We start from the raw sequence: 20,173 nt of genomic DNA, 5'->3' as shown, positions 1-20,173 counted from the left end.
GTGCGTACATATGTACACATGCCTTAGATAAAAGTAGATTCTATTGCTTTTTCTCGTGACACTGGTTTCACAGTCCCCACTTTTCGGAATTGGGTGCATGCCCAGATGTCACACAGGTAAATTATATACATCATTGGAACTCGTGTTTTAGAGGCAGTGGTATTTATAGAGCTAATACTCCGTACACTGGCTGGCCAACGTGTTCCCGTCCGTGATGCATTACTGTGCATAGCGGCGCCACTGTAAATATGAAAATCTGGAAACAGGCAAATTAACATGCAAATGCCCTTTCAGTTCAATACCAATTTAACGTAATTACCATACATAAATCGCGACCTGGGCTGGAGAGTCGACATGTTTTTGTCCAGACAGTGCACGGAGTACATATCCCGGAGGTGCTCTAGATCTGAAACTTAAGGTTGATAATACATCAGTAATTGAGCGAATACCAATACCATCAGGTTCCACCCCGTGACCAAAGCTAGAAGCATACAATTCTAGGTCATGAAGTTTCCATCGACGCTAGTGGCACTAATGTGCCAGGTGCTTTGAGGCCATTGGCAAAATATATGAATTTCATATTCTATTGGTATTTACAGAAAATCGGGCTGACCGCCGATCTGACGGAGACGAGTATTGCTCCAGTTTGAGGATGTGAGGGGTACTATAAATCGCTCCTATTCCAAGGTTGTTCATGGATTCCTTTCAATGAGCCTTACCAGAACGGAAAACATTTCAATCTCTAGTTTCGTAACTTGTCCAGAATTTGAGGCCCACCATGGCTGCAGAATTCGACTCTATCCCTATCCTCGAATTTGGCGATGCATTATCTGCTACCACAAAACCAAGGTTTTTGTCATCCTTAAGACATGCTCTTGTCAAGGTTGGGTTTTTCTACCTTCGAAATCCTCCAATAGGAGCTGCAGTTCGGGATGATCTGGTCAGAAAGACTGCTTCTTTCTTCGATTTACCAATGGAAAAAAAGCAGGAAGTGGCAATAGCCAATAGTAGGCACTTTCGAGGTTACGCTTCCCTGGGCATTGAAAAAACGGCAACAAAAAGGGATCAACGTGAAACGTTGACTGTAAGTTAACCATATGCTTCATACCCTTAACGTTGAAATTCTGGTCTCTGGCTAATACGTTTCCGACTTGGAAGGTTGGCTTTGATGAGCCCGCACGTGAATTAAGCTTGCCAGCATACCATAGTTTCTTTGGTCCTAACCAGGTATGGTTCTGTCTGCAATCGAGCACCTGATGTGGCCTATGCCCAACTAATTCTCTACTAAAGTGGCTTCCCGAGTCAACCGCCCCAGGCTTGCGACATGCAATCGAAACTTACCTGGGGGAGAATCAAGCATTAGCAGACGTGTTTGTTGTCCTAGTTGCTGAGGCATTGGATATGGACCGCAACGTCTTCACTAGACTCTTGGAGAAAGATCCTCTGACCACCCTCAGAATCGCGGCCTACCCCGATCCTGGAATCGACAATGAGCCAGCAGCGGGATTCCAAGGTGTCGGTCCTCACAAGGATGGTAACATCTTGACCTATCTTCTTCAGGGTACGGATCATTCTGGTTTGGAGGTACAGAACAGGTCTGGAAAATGGATTCCTGTTCCGCCCATTCCCGATACGCTTGTGGTGAATATTGGCCGCTCACTAGAAGTCCTTACAAAAGGAGTCTGCGTGGCTACTACTCATCGAGTTAACCTACGATCGGAATATTATCATGGAAAGGACAATGCTCCCCTTGGCACACGGCTCACTTTTCCGTGCTTCCAAATGTTGAGTCTAAATGTGACCCGAGAAGAAATGGAGCTGGAACTTCCCAGTCATATTCTGTCACTACGTGAGGAAGATGTCAAATCTGACGCAGAGACATACTTCGAGGAGGTTTACAAGGGGTTGGCTGGTGAGGCTCTTCTCATAAATGCCATAACAAGCTACCCAGACGCAGGAAGAAGATGGTATCCCGATCTCATGGCTGAGGTGTTGGAGAAGCAGCAGGTGGCGAGGCAGAAAGATATTGCAGGATGATGAGTTGAGACGTGAAGAATTTCGGTACCCCTGGGTCAATTTGTCGGATAGTCGTAACTCTCAATATCTGAAGCATGATTTGCCAACAGAGACGCTCATATCGTTCATCATTCATGATTATGCAGGGCTGATGCACCGAGGAAAGCAATAAATCTACCGCAATAATGAGTCACTGCAGTACCACTTCGAGGAAGCTCAGAGACTCTTTCGATGGCCCGATCCGTGATAAAAGTACATCCTTTCCAAAACGTTAGTAAAATACGTTGCCAGGGGAACCCACATCATGATGTACTAGTTAGGAGCTGCCTCACCACTTCACCTCTTACATCTCGGCCGGCCTTTTCCATCCGTTAAAGCAATTTGCATACAAAGCTTATCTGGTGGACCTACTAGTACCTGAAACTTGTTGTTTGCCTATCCAACCTCGGTCCAACTTACTACCCGTTCATTTTACCCGCATCAGGCAACCCCATCGCATGATCTCCGTTCTTTGCTCCACGTACCCCGCCATCGGAAGTTACTAATGACGAGAAGAATATCAAAGAACCGCTCGCCTCGTCTGAAGTGCCGGTAGCGGCCGGATCCTGCGCCCTGATTTCTCCAACTTTTCGGGATTCAGCTCAGCCGAAACTCAACCACACCCGGAGCTCGTCTACCACAACAAACAGGCATCTCAGAAACCGAGCAATGGCACCACGGCAAGAGATCGACGTCCTGGAAATCGATGTCAAACACGTTCAGTGTCTACTGGAGAGCGGCAAGGTGGCAAATCTCGACCTCGTCAGACAATATATTGCCTAGATTCAGCGCCACAACAACAAGCTCCACGCCATGACAAAAACAAAATCAATCGACGGATCCACTCGAGCAAACGGTTAGATCACCTGGTCAGGAGCGTGCCGATGGCAAGATCCGCGGGCAATTCCATGGTATACCATAACGATCAAAGTGAGTGAGGATCCATTTGCGACCGGGCTCATGCCACATTGTTGATTCCCCTGTCCAGGACAATATTGCCACTCATTCAAGCTTTGGACTGCCGACCAGTGCCGGGAGCTTTGCGCTTTTGAGCTCGAAGCCTCGCAGACATGCCAAATGGGTAAAGACACTCTCTGAGTTCTCTCATTTTCTAGACGTACGAAAACTTGAGCACTGACAGCAGATAATTTTAGAACCCCTCAGGACCGTCGTCCGGCTCGGTAGTGTCCGTGGCTACTGGTTATTCTCCTTTATCAATCGACACAGAGACAGATGGATCGCTTGTATGCCCTTCTGGCCCAGCAGCACTCTACACGATCAAGTCGACGATCGGGCTTATCTCACAAGAGGGATTCATCCCCATATCCAAACCATTTCGATGCTGCAGGACCAATGTTATCATCTGTCCGACCGACAGTGGCCTTATATTTTTGGCCGCGGCTGGAGGTAAGACTCCACGTTTGTGGAATACCTCTTGGGTACCTGGATTTCAATGGAAGAGCATTTGGAATGTCAGCTGTGGCGAGGAGAGGCCAAGATGCTCTGCTGGTGAAAGTGATGAGTGAATGGGAAGCGACACTGCCCCATCGAAAGACTCCACGCTGGCTGGAACAGGCTAGCGACGTACGTCAGTCAGCTCAATATCACAACAAACGAGTCCCAAGACCGATGGAATTTCCAGCTACTAGTCAAATTAAGCCTAAAAAAGCTTTCAACAAGGGTGGGTCTCCCGACTCGGCCGCTCGGTTTCCGGTTTCTCGCACCGTCCGAAAATCCGAGTATACTACATTCGGATGGGCATGCCATTTTAACTCTATAACACAAGTGACATAGCTCCTGTCAGCTTAATCCTTTAATATTAAGCTCTCTCCTGGTATTAACTGACCGAAATACTGCGGGGTTGTTCTGTTTCCTAGCGGGTGAGTTCTTTATGCTGCCGTGCGGGCGAGTGCTAGACTCACCCGCACATGCAATAAAAACGAGCTTGAAAATTTTATGACCTTTATTGACTCGTTTTCAGAGCTCGAAGAGCAATTAAAAATCGATATTTCATACGAGAATGCTATCTGGCACGACCTGATATCAAATTGACCTCAAACAATCACCAAGTACGACACGCATTCATCCAGGAGTGGCTTACCCGTGTCACCATTCAAAATGCCAGCTTTCCAGCCACGCTTCCCATGGCCATTTTATGCTGTCTTGTTGATAGTGTCGCAGAATATGCAGATGGTTGCTGCACTGCCGACCTTGAGTGCGAGATCGGATACCGCGACCTCTGGTGGTGGTCTTACACAATCAGAGAAAATAACCCTCTACGTTGTCGCGGCAGTTGGTGGACTGTTTGCTATTCTGGGTGCTGTGATTTACGTCCTGCGTACACGCCATTTAAAGGAATGTCGGGATCAATCTCAGAAGATGACACAGTCTCTCCTGAAAACCCTGCCCATCATCCAATACAACAATGGCAGTGGGCACTCTGCAAGCACGCGGTCATCAAGCATCGTCTCCGATGATTCCATTGACGAGAAAATCGAAAATCAAAGAAATACGGCTTGTCCGATCTGTACGGACGACTTTATCGAAAATCAAATGCTGCGCATTTTGCCGTGTGAACATCAATATCATATGAAATGCATTGGAGATTGGTTGTCTCGGGGTTCGAGCTGCCCAGTGTGGTAAGCGAAAAAAAAGCAACAACGTTACTCAATAAAATTAGGAATTACTGCTAACATGTTAGTAGCCGGATTGAATTGAAGCTGCCAATCAAAAAAAGATCTGCAAAGCATGTGGATCTGTCAGATGTCGAGCAGACATACCCGCGAGCAAATGATGGACACGCAAAGAAGCTCCATAATCGCTTGCTGAGACACCTTTATAGTGTCGGGTTGGGACAACATTATAATAGTGCTTGATTATACGCTGTGTACGTAAATTTTTTAATGAATCATGATTATGCTCCTAGCGTTACATTCCCCCCCGAGATGCGTCATCGGGGTCGACAACCAACCCTAAGGGTTAAAGAAATCATTACTCCGTAAGATGAACCAAAAAAGGGATCCCGCCCTAAGCATCGTAATTGATAACAGTTAGATAAGCTCGCCAAAATCGAGCCAATTTGGAGAATGCCCAAGGCTGCAGCCTACATGATAATTGCCTCCGATCAAGCATGCCAAGACACTAGCCCTATTTTCAATCTGTGCAACCCATTTATTGGGGCTAGATGGCGAGGCTATGCAATCTTGAGTAATACAATCTGCTCGAAAAAACCTTATATAAGCGTCACATGCAGAATAAGAGGGAATTAACTTATCCAGTTGGTAGAACCCCGTCCCCTCTGCCAAGAGTCTGCCAAGGATCCCCCCTCGTAATCCCCGCGAAGACAAAGTGGCGGAAACCACCAATGAACCCTGTCTGATGGCTAGCTCTCGCCGCCCCCGCTCTGAAAGCCTGATGTCAGAAAGAGGGCGGAAAATGGCGTTGCCTACGAAGGCTGAGCTCTCTCCCAATCTGAAATCCCATCTCAACCAAGGAACTTTACAAAATAATCCCGCGGATCAGCAACTGATACCCAGCACGACTATTTCCCTCACCAATCCTAACGAGCTCTATTGCAACACTACCAGTACCTCTTATATCTTGGAGCCTCCTTTGAAATCCCTGCAGACATCCCGCCCATGCAAGTTAACGGCCAGCGGGAGCGGAAAGCTGCAGCAATGACGGGGCGGAATGAACACTTTGTCGCGAATAAGCCTCACACTAAGCTCCCAAAAGTGCTTGAGGAGGTTCATGCCGAGCACAACTCCAATATTATCGCACCCCAAGGAAAGGAGCCCATCGTTGTCGACTCACCAAAGCAAAATGCGTTTTCCCTTACCAGTCTGTGGAAGAGAGGCGGGCATCACATGCGCCGCTTGAGTAGGCCAGAAAACACTCCACCGCAATCACCCAAGCCAGCTTCATCAACCCTAGTGGATGCCCCCTCGCCGAAACCAGAAGTGCAGCCCAAGAGGACTCCATTGGATTCAAATCCGGAGATTTCGAGTGTGCCGATCTTGAGAAAGAGCAATGCGTTCGACCTTGACTCCATTATCTGGGACGAGTCCTCTGGCACCCGGAAGAACTATCAAACCCCTGTCGATCTTGATAGCATCATCTCCCGGCTCTTGCAGGTGGGACACTCCAAGCCCACAAAGAAGGTTTGCATCGAAAATGCAGAAATCATAGCTGTCTGCGCGGCTGCGCGTAACCTTCTTCTCTCACAGCCAATCCTGCTAGAGCTGGACGCCCCTATCAAAATCGTCGGCGATATCCATGGTCAATATCCGGATCTCATCCGACTATTCGAACAATGCGGGCGGCCTCCTCTGTCCAACTACCTTTTCCTAGGCGACTATGTCGACCGCGGCAAACAGAGTCTTGAAACTATGCTTCTGCTTCTATGCTACAAGCTCAAATACCCAGGTAATTTCTTCCTGCTACGGGGTAATCACGAATGCGCCAATGTCTCCCGCGTCTACGGTTTCCACGACGAATGCAAGCGAAGATGCAACCTCAAGATCTGGAAGACATTTACCGACGTCTTCAACTGCCTTCCGATCGCCGCAATAGTCGCAGAGAAGATCTTCTGCGTCCATGGCGGCCTTTCACCTATCCTTTCCGACATGAATGAGATTCGCAAACTCACACGTCCCATCGAAGTGCCCGAACACGGACTTTTAACCGATCTTCTATGGAGCGACCCCGCAAATATCAAAGACTGGGGACCGAATCCCGACCGCGGCGTCAGCTGGTGCTTTGGGAAGCCGGTTGTTACGAAATTCCTCAAGCGCAACAATTTAGACCTGGTTTGCCGATCGCATGCTGTTGTGGAGGAGGGATATGAATTTTTTGGCAATAAAGGATTGGTTACTATCTTTTCCGCGCCGAATGTGAGTGTTCTGTTTCATGGTGAACAAAATGATGACGTATCTTTGCTGACATTGAATTTTTCAAAAGTACTGTGGTGAATTTGAAAACTGCGGGGCTATCATGTCGGTTTCGAAAGAGCTTCTTTGCAATTTCATCATGTTGAAACCGCCGAATTGGAAGCCTCCGACCAAGAGATCCACGAATGTGAAGGAATCTACTTCTAGAGAGAAGGCTCTGTAAGTGTCTGAGCAGATAACCCCCATTTACCGAGAGAGCAATTGCTAATCGTTCAACAGTCTTCGCCAAGTAACTTGGAAGGGTTCTCTTTCATAGGATTAGTCTAGGTGTTTGTGTTCTGGGATTTATTCGGCGCTCTCCTGCGAGTCAATAGGGCGAAACTTTCGACATTTTTCTCTCAACAAATTGCGATTTTACGTTGACATGAACACTGCATTGGAGGAAGGAGTTTGATAGTAGCTAGTTTCCATAATTCAATAATTCATCAAGTATGGCGAACAAAAGTATGGCGAACGAATTGATAAGTAGCACGTCTAAAAAAGCAATGTGTAAAAAGCAAGAAAAAAAAGAAGAAACAAAAGAAGAAAAGAAAAAGAAAACAAAGAGAAAACCATAATCGGGACCCGCGGGATGCCGGCTCGCTCATTCTCGTATCAGCAGAGTTCGATAGTCCACACATCTCCCAATCGTTCATTCGACTCCCCCAGCCCACCATGAACCACAATAGTATTTTCACCGGCAATATCGGCATCAAACCAGCCCCGTGCAAAGGGAAGGTCTGAGCCTTCAGCAACGATTTCCTCCCATTTCTGGCTTTCAATGTCAAACGCCCACATGTCACGGAGCATCTTCCCCGCTCCTTGATGCCCCAATGAGCTGGGGTCACGCTCGCCGAATAATGTGACCAGGAAAGACCTCCCTGTCAGACGAATCGGGAGCAAAGAGGCCACGCTTCGCGGGGTCGGACCTGATTTGCCATCGGGCTGATACGAGTGCGAAGTCCAAGAGTTAGTCTCGGGCGCGTAGATATCCACACTTCCTCCCTGTTCGGAATTACCGTCGAACCCGTTCATTCGATACAACTTGCCATTGGCGAATGCGATCGATGTACCTCCACGGGGAGGATCGAAGGCTGGGGCAAGTTCCGTCCAACTTCTTTGGGAAAGGCTGAAGGCCCAAAGGTCGGATAGTCTCCCCTTCTCTGGGCAACCTGCATGGAGATAAAGCGTATCCTTTCCGTCGCTAGCCATGCAGTGGTAGCTCCGAGCTGCCGGGGTGACCTGTGAGCTCGAGTTTGATGGCGAAATACGCGACCAGCTTGATGCCGACGGATCGAATTCCCAAATCGCACCGTCTTCCTCAATAGGAGCCATCGCGACGCCTCCCCGACCAGAGAAAATGTAGACATTGTCGTTTAGAGTACACGAGGCAGTGCCGACACGAGGAGAGGGAGATCGGGACGTGGCCGGCTTGGAGGTAAGGGTGGCGTTTCCTGGATTATAATTGAGCTTAGTGCTATGATCTTGGATTAACCCTTTTCTGACTTACTACTATTCAATGAAACGACGTGGACACCGTTGTCGCGAGGCTCACGCGGTCGTAGCTCTCCGCCGAAAATGTAAGCTTGATCACCAACAACGGAGATAATTTGCGAGGAGCGACGGAGGCTTTCCTCTTCCAGAAGCTTGTGGCATTTGGCGACGATTTTCGTCATTGTAGGTATGATGGTGTAGGAGATTTCCGTGATCCAAGCGAGTAACAGAACACAATGGCGTTAGGGAATTCATCTTCTATAAATAAGCCATTGGCTTAAGACGGCTTGACGTATCGACCGTAGGTTCTGGAGATTCTGGAGGTTCCGAAGGTTCTCAAGGCTCCAGAAGATCCCCAGACTGCATAGTTGTGGGGCAATGATGGAAATGATCTACGAAGCAATCCAAAGTGTGGCCTCCGAAATCGCCGGAACTGCCGAAACCTCCGAAGTCCCGGAACACTTTCCCTTCACACTCTCCTCCTCAGCTAAAAACGATCAACATGCCTCCGAAAAAGGCATTCAATCCAAAGAGAGCTTGTGATATCTGTTATGCTAAGAAAGTAGGCAGCTGTCTCCAGTGTCTCCGCGCTATTAGCCTCCTGATTAACTATTGCTTTCTCCATCCAGACTGTGTGCTCGTTACCTACACCGGAAGGTCCCTGTGAGAGATGTGTTTACCGTAGCCTTGAATGCACATTTGAGCGAGAGAAGCCATCGAGGAAACGTTGTATACGGTGTGTGATATCCTTCAGCTCTTTACGGATTGAAAGTCCATTGATTCTCTTCGTTAACATTCGACTCCAGGTTTTCCTCCAGCCATACATCAAGTGCATCAAGCGAAGTACAGACGTTGTCTCAACGAGTCAGACATCTTGAAAATGCTCTGGCTATTGCCCAAACTGAGCAGAAACCGGAGCTTCCACGTCATATTATTGCCAGCCCAAACGAGCCAAGAACACCTACTTCTTCGACAGCGAGCTTCGTACCTAGTGGTCGGGATGGAGTGGCCCTTTCCGCAAGGTCCCCATACTCGTTGATATCCTCACAAGCAGGGACCAATACCTGCAGTCCGGCTGCTGTAACCGATAGTACAGGACTCGATGCGTCCGGTTATCAATTGGGACCCAATTGGTTTTTCAATGGCATACCGATCTTCTCCGAAGAAGGAATTAGGTGGCTTTCGACAAGAACAGACCAGAATGTCAAACTGGCTGAATTCTTCATTCCAGTAGCTGACCCCAGTCCGCTTTCGCTTGTTCAACGAGTCTCCTATGGAGAAATATGCGATTTGCCAGAGCAAGATGAAGCACGGCGAATATTGACCGGCTTTTTTGACTCTCCATTTCGACTGGCATTTCCCATCCTCGACGAAGTTTTATTTGAAACAACTATGGAAATTGCTTATGAGCCCGTGGAAAGTAATGCGGCATCTGCCACGCAACTCTCGGCCAAGGCGTGCGTTTTGGCTGCTCTTTCGATCACGGCTTGGTGGTCGAACGCGTCTCATGACAGTACGTGGGAGATTGACACAGAAATATGTGCTGCAAAGGCCCACCTCCTTCTGGTGAATCTTACAGAAAGTATCAGCTTAAACACACTCCAGGCAATAGTTTTGCTAGTAAGTATAACCCACTGCTCTCTGTTTTCGACCACGGTGAGATATCCGCTCACACAATACCCAAGCAATTGCAACGCATCTTCAAGGGCCGCTGGAAAGGAGCTACTTTCTTCAATTCAATTGCTTGTCACATGGTCTACTCATTAAGAGGCCATATTTATACGTCACCAAAATCCGATCGGCTAATGACTGGGTCTGATCGCGAAACTAACCATACTCGGACACTATTCTGGCTATGCTATATGCTCGACAAGGACATTTCACTCCGTACTGGAAATCCACCGCTTCTCACTGAGACCTACTGCGATCTGACACCACCTATTGGTATACAATATAACTTGCCGCTGACAGATCGATCTCCTGAACACACCAGTCCAGCCTCCGGAACGATCACTTCTTGTTTTCCGGGCGATACTCATCTCAGCCACTTGAAGCAGAAAGTATGCCATCAATTATTCTCTGCTCAATCTTTGAGATATAACGACGATCAACTACTTCTTAATATAAGGCAGCTAGACGATGAGATCGAATGCTGGAGAATATCGCTCCCAAGTGACGTCCGCCCTGCACTTTCTGTCTCACAAAATTTCTTATCGGATTCAGTTGAGGGTGACATACCATTCATTGTTCAGCGGATGTCTCTGCAGCTGGAATATCACCATCTGGTTACAATTGTTCACACGACGATCAGAAGATGCACACCCAACGATGCAAATAAGTCTGAAGACCTCCATGCCGTTGTCCATTCAAGCTTCGACTTATCCCTCGAGGCGAGTCGCTCAACCCTTTTGTGCCTGAAATTCCTTCTCGGTATAATTGCAGAACGATCATTTCGGTAAGAGCCATTTCTTTATTTCAATTTGCCGCACCACTTTGGGTCCCTGATTATTAAACGCGAGATACTAAATGTCGCCATCCAGATTCTTCACGTCCTATTTTATGACCGCCGCACTGGCAATATTTCTTGACATAGTCATCCATCCACTTGGGCCTCAAGCACAGCTCGACTTGGAGCTTCTCATGTCAGCAGCTAATACGATTAAGTCTATTCCCTCGCTCAATCTCGCACACAATGATATTTCCCACGTGAAAGAGGAAAGCAAGTTTGTGATGCGACTAGTATGGCTTGGAACGTGTGCAATAACCAAAGCAGACCGAGAAAGAGACTTGGTCAATCATATGGAAGTGTGATTCTAACAGGTTCGATCTAAAAACAATTGAGACATATGATCGAGATAGTTGATCTGTGCATTGCCAAAGGTCGATGCGCAACTGCCAGTAGGTAAAGCCAACCCATTTTCTTGACGTCGGTCCATATCACTCCTAAACCTCGTTTGCCTCGAGGTAGGCATCCCAAACTTTCGATATGTCGTTCTTATAGATGAAATCCTTATCGTCGTAGAGAAAACTGTCGATCTTAGTCTCCAAAAATTCATCGAAATTAGTGCTTTCGGATTGCACTTTCTGCAGCTTTTCTTGGACCTTGTCTAAATGCTCATACCTGCCGACCCGAAAAAGAAAGATAATTAGAGACCGGAAATGAGCCGGAAAACCTTCGAACTAATGTTTTGAATACTCACATTCTATTGTAATACGGCGACCGGATCTGAGAGAAGATCTCCAAGGCATCCGATAGCGGGCGACCGGTGAAATGTGTGAGCTCGAGGGCTCTTGCTAAAATCCATCCATCTTCCATCGCAAAGGTTGCCCCAGAGCCAAAGGCCCCTAAAACATAGATCAATGATTATTCTCAAGCAAGCCAGCTAGTTTACTCACCAGAAAGTGGATGGCTCGCATCTCCGATGAGGGCAACTTTGTCCCATGCAGTGATATGATCGAGACGCGGACCAGCAAACCCAGCGAATTCCCACCATTGCCCCTCTTCAACTGTATCAACTGCGTCGCGAACTCTCCGATCAAATTCCTAGACTCAAATTAGGCAATATGTCCATCTCTGACGAATTAATACTTCGGAACTATACCGTGACGCGGGACGCGACCTTTTCATTGGCTGCCGGAATACCCCAACCTACAGTCTTCCCCGGGATCTCAGGCTCATGGTAAGACCTTATCGTTATTTCAAACAGTGGATTGTTGTTTTCAGTCTCATCATCCACATCGGAGAAGTAAACATGCCCAGCCTTGCCCCACCACCAGGCGGTTGTGGATGTAATCTCAGGAAGACTATTTAGGCGTGATTTGGGAACAAGAACCCGAAATGCCGTGTTACCCGTGAATCGAAGCTTGTGCTCTGGAAAAAGGCTTCTTCTAACAGCCTGGTCAAAATGAAAATATTTAGTCCGAAGAAGCTGAACGAGAATATTGCCCTCTTACTGACCGAATGAATTCCATCAGCTCCCACTACTATATCAGCGAGAACCTCGGTTTTATCCTCAAAGGTCAACCTTACACCTCTATCTGAGAGGTCATCAAGATGAACAAGCTTCTTGCTGTACTTGATTATGTCCTTAGGAACTTCAGCTAAGAGTGCTTGCTGTAGTCGGGTTCTACGAGCGCGAATCGCTCCACGCTGATCGACCGCAGAGTTTTCTGGATGTTCGACCACACTCAAGATCTTGCCAGTATATGCATTTCTGAAGATTTCGAGAAATGGGAGGTGTGAGACTCCTCCGCTTATATAGACCGCACTAAAAGGGTTACTGACCTTTGATGAGTGTTGGATTTGGAGCCGCCTTTGACCCCCTTACTTGCCCCGAGCAAGTCCAAGACTTTCCAAGCGTTGGAACTTAGACTTATTCCAGCGCCAGCCTCTCTGGACTCGGAATGTTTTTCGTAAAGGGTCACTTCAAGAAATGGTAACTGGGACAATGCGATAGCGGTTCCTAAGCCACCAGGGCCGCCGCCAATAATAGCCACAGAGGTTAGAGTTTGTCCGACCATCTTGCCTCTGCGCAACGAATTGTCCTAGGAAAATCGAGGGCCTCTACGGGTTTAAGAAGAATATCTATATGAGCTCGGATGGTTTTTTTCCCTACTGTTGTCGCAAACCTGCCGTTCGATGGTCACATAGCACGTCATATCCAGACTTGAACGTGACATGCGCTATAATTATCCTTTCTCCACTCCCATTTCCTGAGCTTTCCTAATCATTTGTCTTGGGCACTAGAAGTATGGCAAAAATAAAGCAATAAAAAAGAGTAGGAATTAAATTTGCCACTTGGCAGGCCTTTTTCGGGAAAATTAAAGTTGACAATTCAATCTCATAAGCCACCCATGTATTGCTATTATTGGTGGCGCCGATATTTGCAGGCATCGTGCCATACTAGCGAATAAGCCATAATGACCGGTCCTTTATTTCCAATTCGCCTCAAGGCTATCTGCCTTTGATCTAAGACAAGGCTTTGATATGATAGGAGCTCCACGACAAATCTTCGTCCCAAATGGTCACTCTAAAGCTCTTATCTGGGCCTGGTCTTCTTAACATGAATCAAATCCAATATCCTGGTAAATACAGAATATTCATATATCAGCCAAGAGAGGGTAACAAAGAGAATTTTGCCACTTCGAATGCTCTTTAAGTACCCTCAATGATGAAATTATGTCGCTAGGTGTTTCGCTTCTTTCATGCCGGTATCCTGAAACAATTACAAGATCAAAGAATAACCATGGATATTCAGCTACGCGTGTTATTATCTAAACCATTTAACCATGATGCTCCCTATAGTCAGCAATCCCGAGGTCCCGTTCATAATTCACAACTTGTTGAAAGTGCTGTGATTTGATACTCCTAAGTACTGGTACTTACTATATTTTCAAGTTTGCTCAGAGACCGCGATACTGTTAAGAAACGGTGGCATCGAACTCAAGTTCTTTCATTGAATCCTCCGGGCATCGCCACTATGGGAAGCCTCTCAAAGGCACTTCTTATGCTAGGCGGACTTCTAATTCATACGTGTATGGCCAATTATTCGGATTCAAACACAACTCTTCGAGAAAGAAGTCGAAACGACACTCCCTGCAAGGTATATCTCATCCAAGGGATGGATTCGTGCTCTAGTATCGCGAAAGCCTATGATATTACCACGGCAGATATCGAAAAACACAACAGCAAGACATATGCATGGAAGGGCTGTGATAAACTGAGGCAAGGTGACTTCATATGTGTTAACTCCGGAGCACCCCCGATGCCAGCGGCATTGCCAAATGCGGTGTGTGGACCACAAGTCCCAGGAACCAAACGTCCAACATTCCCCGAGGCCTGGGCTAATCTCAGCTCTCTTAATCCATGCCCTGTTGGGCAGTGTGTATGTTTCCATATATCATGAGGCTCATGCATAAGTCTAACTGTTTTTAGTGTAACGAAGGACAGTGCCAGAATGGAGCAGATTCCTGCGGTGCTGCAGTCGGCCAGGCTACAGTTGCTGCCACCTCGACAAAATCATCACCTACTTCATACACAACCCAACGCATCACTGTGGATACAAGCAAGGACTCTACAACTACAACTACAACTACCTCAATGAGTACCACCAGAAAAGACAAGACCACAACGACCGAGTCAAAAACAACAACGACTGAGAAGCCCGAAGAGACCGCCGACTTCTTCTCCATTTTCATATATCGATCGAAGGACTGTGATCCTGATGGCGATTATTATGCAGTGGAAGGCCACGCCATTGGCTTTAACCAAGATTGCTTTGGAATACATAGCGGGATATCTAACATTAGTACTGCAACGAACACATATTGCAATTGGTACTGGAATGGAGGCAAGAACATGTCACACTGTGATTTTGGAGATGACATTAGTTTCAAATCAATCCGCGTCCCAGCTGGAATGTGCAACATTTTTGATACGGATGACTGTCAAAGCAATGGCATGGCACAGCTTTATACTTACGATGATATCCGTAAGAACGGCTGCAAAAATGTGGACAAGGCGGCACCCGGAGTTCTTGCGGGGATGCAATGCTATAAAATGGTATAACAGAAGCCGTCTTGTGTTCCAAGATTTACTAGAAGTTTAGGGATATGGAATCTCTTTATTGTGTAAAATTGTAACATGAGGCTGATTAGTAGGGCAAGTATTGGCGCAGATCTGCTTCTATAATAAGTAATTTATACTATGTTTTGAAAATAACGATTTCTTAAAAAAAGGAATTACGGGCTTATCAGCTGGTTGATCATGAAAGTGGTGGAATTTCTTGGCTTCTTGTCTCTAAATGGTCAAAATTCTTTCCTATTTCGGTAGTTCAGTGACCCAGTGTCAAGAAATTTGCCTCATCCGAGGACTACAGAGATCTTGGTAAAAGAGATAACGTAAAGCACCACTCTCTTCTGGCCAAAGTGTGGATTGAATGTCCGACTTTCCAAGAAAAAAGCTAAATCAATCCGGGATTTCCAAGCATAAACCTTTTATTCAAGGGGTTTTTCATCACCCCACTTCAGGTAGCACAAAAAATGCGGAGTACTCCAGGGGTCGTTACACTTCATACCAGGACTATTTAAGCAAGGCGATATTCAATTCTTGATTAAACGTGAAATCTATTTCCAGCTACCTTCTCAACCTCTTCTTCCAAAACCTCTTTAATCTGCCTACTTGACAACAAAGCCACCTCAAAATGCAATTCTTCAATTATCCCGGAACCGAGAGCAACTCGGAGGCATTTCATTATTCGCAAGCTGTTCGAATCGGGAACATTATCAAGACATCGGGTCAAGGTGGCTGGGACGAGAAGGGGGATATTGCAACGGACGTGAATCAACAAGTCGCCCTCGCGTTCTCGAATATCGAAAAGTCTCTAAAAAGCGTGGACCCGCGTCTGTCATGGGAAAATGTCTATGCTGTCCGCAGCTATCATATCAATGTGGAGGAAACATTTGATGTGGTCACGAGCAACTTCAAAAAGATAATTCCTGGACATCGGCCCATTTGGACCTGTGTGGAAATTGGCAAACTCGGCATTGAAGGAATGGCTATTGAGATTGAAGTTGAAGCGCATTTTCCCTATTAAACTTCGGAAAGCATCTCAATTATCCTAACCATAGGCAGACTTATCGTTGCCCAAAGTGAATTATATATGTGGAGTTTCTCCCTAAGAAATCGAGCTTGCGTAACTATTCTCAAGTCCTCCGGATCTCATCCTATTATATAAATGCTAGAATAAAAAGGGCCTGGGTTAGAAATTTTGTTCTTCCGTAACAAAGCTGATCGACCCGGCAAAGCAGCTCGTAGGATAGTAAAGAGTAAATGCGGGGGTGAGCCGCACGCAATCCCTGACTAACTGAATCTGGAAGGTTTTTGGGCATTTTTGTATTTGCCAGTGGTACGCCGGAGGCGAAAGATAACCGAGCCAGGTCGCTTGAAATTACTAGTGGGATTACGCTACCCCGCATTCGCCCCTCTGATAGCGAAATAGCCTGTTCTATCGCTACCGGATAACTTGATTATAATGGTAGCAAAAAATGACAGCAAAAAGGGACTATATTTGTGATTTAGTTGTGAATTTATGAAATTGGCCAGGGTTGGTCCAAAATATTACTTTCTTCAGCGTAGGGTAAAGCTTATCTTGGGGACCACAGAGAAGTCGGCTTTATAAAAGGAATCTACGACGTCCCGTAGCAATACCTAGAAGAGTCGACAACAAAACTGATTCTGTTTTAGGGCAAAAAATGGAGAATTCGAGCCCCAGCCTGCAATCCCTCGAGAAGAGAGTCAATCCAGAAATTGGAGATTATCAAGATGAGCAATTGTTTCAATTGGGGTATACACCCCAGTTGAAGCGCACACGAAAGCTATCCACGATGGTATTCATGTCTCTCTCAATTGCGTCAATTCCTTACGGAGTCGGCAGTTCATTAATAAGCGCTGTCTATGGAGGAGGTCAACTCTCAATGTTCATTGGATTGCTTATCGTTTTGGTACTGGATTCTTGCGTTGCCGTCTCGCTTTCGGAATTAGCATCCCGATATCCAACTTCATCTGGCGTCTACCACTGGTCATTCCGCCTACTGAAGTCGAATGAAAATCGCACATTCATCTCGTTTGTCACTGGATGGATATGGCTAATCGGGAATTGGACTATATCTCTTTCTGTCAATTTCGGCATTGCATCCCTCATTGCCGCCACCGTATCGATCTTTTACCCTGACTGGACGGCCTCATCATGGCAGCTTCTACTCATATTCTACGCGATTTGCCTTGTGACATTTGTCATCTGCTTCTTCGGCGACCACCTCCTGCCGCTAATTGATACGCTCTCCGCCGCATGTTCGGTGGTGACTTGTATCGCATTTGCCATCACCATGGCAGTTTTGGCAAAAGAAGGTCGACACGATGCTCAAACAGGTCTTGTTGGGTATGACCCAAGTTATTCAGGGTGGGAGGAACATTTTACGTTTTTTATCGGACTCCTTCCGCCAGCTTATGCATTCTCTGCTCTCGGGATGACGGTCTCCATGGCAGAGGAATGCACAGATCCTTCTACGCAAATACCCACTGCGATCAGTCTGGTGCCCGTTGTCGCCGGCATTGCCGCAGTGATTTTTACCTTGCCGATATGTTTCACTCTGCCGCCACTCGCCGATATTATCAATGCGCCATATGGCCAAGCGTTGCCATACATCATCCACGTTGTAACAGGATCACCGGCGGCATCAATTGTGCTCATGGTACTTGTACTATTAGTTGCAATATTCTGCTCCATCAGAATCACTACCACCGCAGGCCGATGCACATGGGCATTTTCTCGGGACAATGCGCTGCCATTGTCGCATTTGTGGTCTGCGACCGTGAAGGATAGTCCTCTATCGGCATTATGCCTCGTGACTGTAATTGAAATGCTCCTCGGTCTAATTTACCTTGGCAGTACGAGTGCCTTTACTGCTTTTGCGTCAGTGGGAGTGATTGCCCTTGCAGTGGCCTATGCCATTCCTATTGCGATAAGTTTACTTTATGACAAACGCGTCGAAGTTGGTCAATCGCGTTGGAAGCTCAAGCCTATAATCGGAAAAGTTGCAAATGGTATTGCACTGCTTTGGATCGCCTTCCAGGTCGTTCTCTTCTCTATGCCGGTGACTTTGCCTGTGAATTGTGAAACCATGACTTACGCATCCGTCGTTTTTGTGGGCTGTGTTGGTTTGAGCATGTTGTGGTATCTGTTATATGGTCGGAAATGTGAGAAAATTCTCTTTTTAATAATCTTTGTCATTTCTAACTCGACTGTTCTCAGATTTCAAAGGGCCCGTGGAAGAGATCGATGGTACAGCAGTCCAATAAAGGAATTGAGACAGATGGACATGATTTTTTTCTTAAAAAAAAGAAAGCTTATGTTTGTAATATCCCCTCATTTTTGGATTAAATCAGAGAACCAATACATCCTTTCCCAATGAGGAGAATAAAACTTTCCAATCACCCTCTTGTCGATCGGAAGACCAAAGCTCTTCCAAAGCCGCTCGTATACTAAGTAATGAGTTGAACCTTATGGTTCGAAAGATCGAGTCTAACTTGCCCAGGATGTGACTTTGATGGTCGCTTGTAAATGAATGTGCCCCAACCACATAAAGTGGAAATACGATACAGTTATGAGCTTTCGAGCCAGGGCTAATAGCTTGAATACACCCCATGCAGAAACTGACATGCTGTTGCACGAGGTGATGGCGAGGGGGTAGCCCGACAAACCGCGCGATAAAGATAAATCAGAGCGCTATGCTGAAATGCACGAGTAAATGCAGAGGTCTGGTTGGCCTTTTCCAGTTCGGATTTCGAAAGGGTTTCTTCTTCTGGGCAGCCGAAGTGATCCAGACTCAGGACGGAAAAGCTGGGCTGGAGACGCCGTTCGAAGTCTCGAACTTGGTCAATTTGTAGTTTCTCTTCGTTGGCTTGTATTGATTGTCGATAGAATGCCATCTCTGCCATTGTTTGGAATATAACGGACAGATTCACGCCATATGGCTGCTTCTCCCACCAAACGGGCCCGCGCTCGATTTCTTGCCAGATCTTACCAGGGAAGCAAGGTGCTCGATCGTCAAGTAGCGCGCGAGTGAGGTCTGTAGAGGCGAACTCGGAAAGTAACATCAGAGGGGTTCTCTTTTTGGCCCTCGCCCATAAGCGCATCGAGCCCTCCGAGCTGTTCCACGATGGCCTGTACTCCAGCCTGGTGGCTCGCTGTTGACGCCGACTGTTCTCCACAATCTATGAAACCATCAAGAAAATAGAGCAATAGGACGGCGACTAATAATCTGGATAAAGACTCATTGTTGGAGATATTCTGATGTAATTGTTGTCGGACTGACGTTAAGCAGCTAAGCCTTTTTTCGCTTATGCACTTCAACTGGTTGGGGCTGTTATCATGCTGAAGGACACGATGCGCCTCAGCCAATTCGCACATCGCGAGTAGAACAGGCTCAAATTCCAGTGCCAGTGAAATGGGGGGAGGACAAGGATGGGCGGCGGTCGTGAGCAAGGGCCAAAGGGCAGCCTGGAAGTAGTCGAGTGATTTGAGCTCTCCCGAGGCCAGGTGGGCATCATGTAATTGACTGAATAAAGTCGCTTTGGGTGATGTACAAGCCGCCTGGTAAGCTAAGGGGGCAGATTTCGTAGGGCGAGAATTCCAGCGTACGAGAAGTTTGTCGAAGCTGCACTTTGCGCCGGAGAGGATACATCGGCGACAACGGGGCTGCACCAGGTCGCATTTGACCCGACGTTGCTTACATGGCCAGCATGAGCCTTGAACGATCCTCTGGCGCTTGGGTGTCATATTGTGTACGGTCGCAATGGGTCTAGAGTTGGTAGTACCCGGAAATTGAGACCGTTAAAGGAGGTCAGATTCTCGATGGGTGATCGTCTCAGTGAGTGAAGTGGCACTTCTCTGCCGATTCCCCAATTAAGAAGGTCCCATGGCCTATAGATAACATGTGACCTGAGGTGCAGGGTATATCGGAAATGGCTGATAGGCATTTCCAATGATGAGGACAAATGACTTTCCCAGCGTGGAATGAAAAGCGGGGGATTGGCGCGGATTGGCGCGCGATTGAGGGTCCTCGGGGGTCGGGCACTCTCCAACTGATATCGGGGTATCTTAGGATACCCGAGGCAAAAGAGATAACAAAACTGC

The 20,173-nt window shown here is 47.0% G+C and overlaps 9 protein-coding genes across 9 annotated transcripts; 6 read left to right on the top strand and 3 right to left on the bottom strand.

Moving 5' to 3' along the window:
- Positions 1-778: 778 nt before the first annotated feature.
- N7533_011123 (isopenicillin N synthase family dioxygenase) lies at positions 779-2,037 on the top strand (the record flags this gene model as incomplete). Its single annotated transcript, XM_057107773.1, has 3 exons — positions 779-1,084; positions 1,159-1,227; positions 1,291-2,037. 3 exons carry the CDS (start codon positions 779-781, stop codon positions 2,035-2,037), a joined length of 1,122 nt encoding a protein of 373 aa, XP_056955151.1.
- Positions 2,038-4,173: 2,136 nt separating this feature from the next.
- Positions 4,174-4,931, top strand: N7533_011122 (DNA damage-inducible protein 1; the record flags this gene model as incomplete). Its single annotated transcript, XM_057107772.1, has 2 exons — positions 4,174-4,694; positions 4,760-4,931. 2 exons carry the CDS (start codon positions 4,174-4,176, stop codon positions 4,929-4,931), a joined length of 693 nt encoding a protein of 230 aa, XP_056955150.1.
- Positions 4,932-5,693: 762 nt separating this feature from the next.
- On the top strand, positions 5,694-7,167 carry N7533_011121 (Serine/threonine-protein phosphatase PP-Z; the record flags this gene model as incomplete). The annotated part of the gene is made up of 2 exons (XM_057107771.1): positions 5,694-6,947; positions 7,015-7,167. The coding sequence occupies 2 exons, from the start codon at positions 5,694-5,696 to the stop codon at positions 7,165-7,167; spliced, it is 1,407 nt and encodes a 468-aa protein (XP_056955149.1).
- Positions 7,168-7,598: 431 nt separating this feature from the next.
- Positions 7,599-8,659, bottom strand: N7533_011120 (Kelch repeat protein; the record flags this gene model as incomplete). The annotated part of the gene is made up of 2 exons (XM_057107770.1): positions 7,599-8,437; positions 8,494-8,659. The coding sequence occupies 2 exons, from the start codon at positions 8,657-8,659 to the stop codon at positions 7,599-7,601; spliced, it is 1,005 nt and encodes a 334-aa protein (XP_056955148.1).
- A 2,761-nt stretch (positions 8,660-11,420) lies between these two features.
- Positions 11,421-12,998, bottom strand: N7533_011119 (FAD-binding monooxygenase; the record flags this gene model as incomplete). Its single annotated transcript, XM_057107769.1, has 6 exons — positions 11,421-11,598; positions 11,678-11,822; positions 11,874-12,021; positions 12,080-12,373; positions 12,436-12,691; positions 12,763-12,998. The coding sequence occupies 6 exons, from the start codon at positions 12,996-12,998 to the stop codon at positions 11,421-11,423; spliced, it is 1,257 nt and encodes a 418-aa protein (XP_056955147.1).
- Positions 12,999-13,957: 959 nt separating this feature from the next.
- Positions 13,958-15,045, top strand: N7533_011118 (LysM peptidoglycan-binding domain-containing protein; the record flags this gene model as incomplete). Its single annotated transcript, XM_057107768.1, has 2 exons — positions 13,958-14,362; positions 14,413-15,045. 2 exons carry the CDS (start codon positions 13,958-13,960, stop codon positions 15,043-15,045), a joined length of 1,038 nt encoding a protein of 345 aa, XP_056955146.1.
- A 634-nt stretch (positions 15,046-15,679) lies between these two features.
- On the top strand, positions 15,680-16,072 carry N7533_011117 (YjgF/Yer057p/UK114 family; the record flags this gene model as incomplete). Its single annotated transcript, XM_057107767.1, has 1 exon — positions 15,680-16,072. The coding sequence occupies one exon, from the start codon at positions 15,680-15,682 to the stop codon at positions 16,070-16,072; it is 393 nt and encodes a 130-aa protein (XP_056955145.1).
- A 658-nt stretch (positions 16,073-16,730) lies between these two features.
- Positions 16,731-18,336, top strand: N7533_011116 (uncharacterized protein; the record flags this gene model as incomplete). Its single annotated transcript, XM_057107766.1, has 2 exons — positions 16,731-18,234; positions 18,290-18,336. 2 exons carry the CDS (start codon positions 16,731-16,733, stop codon positions 18,334-18,336), a joined length of 1,551 nt encoding a protein of 516 aa, XP_056955144.1.
- A 324-nt stretch (positions 18,337-18,660) lies between these two features.
- Positions 18,661-19,134, bottom strand: N7533_011115 (uncharacterized protein; the record flags this gene model as incomplete). The annotated part of the gene is made up of 1 exon (XM_057107765.1): positions 18,661-19,134. The coding sequence occupies one exon, from the start codon at positions 19,132-19,134 to the stop codon at positions 18,661-18,663; it is 474 nt and encodes a 157-aa protein (XP_056955143.1).
- Positions 19,135-20,173: the final 1,039 nt, after the last annotated feature.

This window comes from Penicillium manginii, assembly GCF_028828005.1.
Source record: "Penicillium manginii strain IBT 31320 chromosome Unknown utg000008l:1.0-3226943.0:1.0-3228205.0, whole genome shotgun sequence".
NCBI classification, from domain to species: domain Eukaryota; kingdom Fungi; phylum Ascomycota; class Eurotiomycetes; order Eurotiales; family Aspergillaceae; genus Penicillium; species Penicillium manginii.
This window is presented reverse-complemented; position numbering and strand designations above follow the sequence as displayed.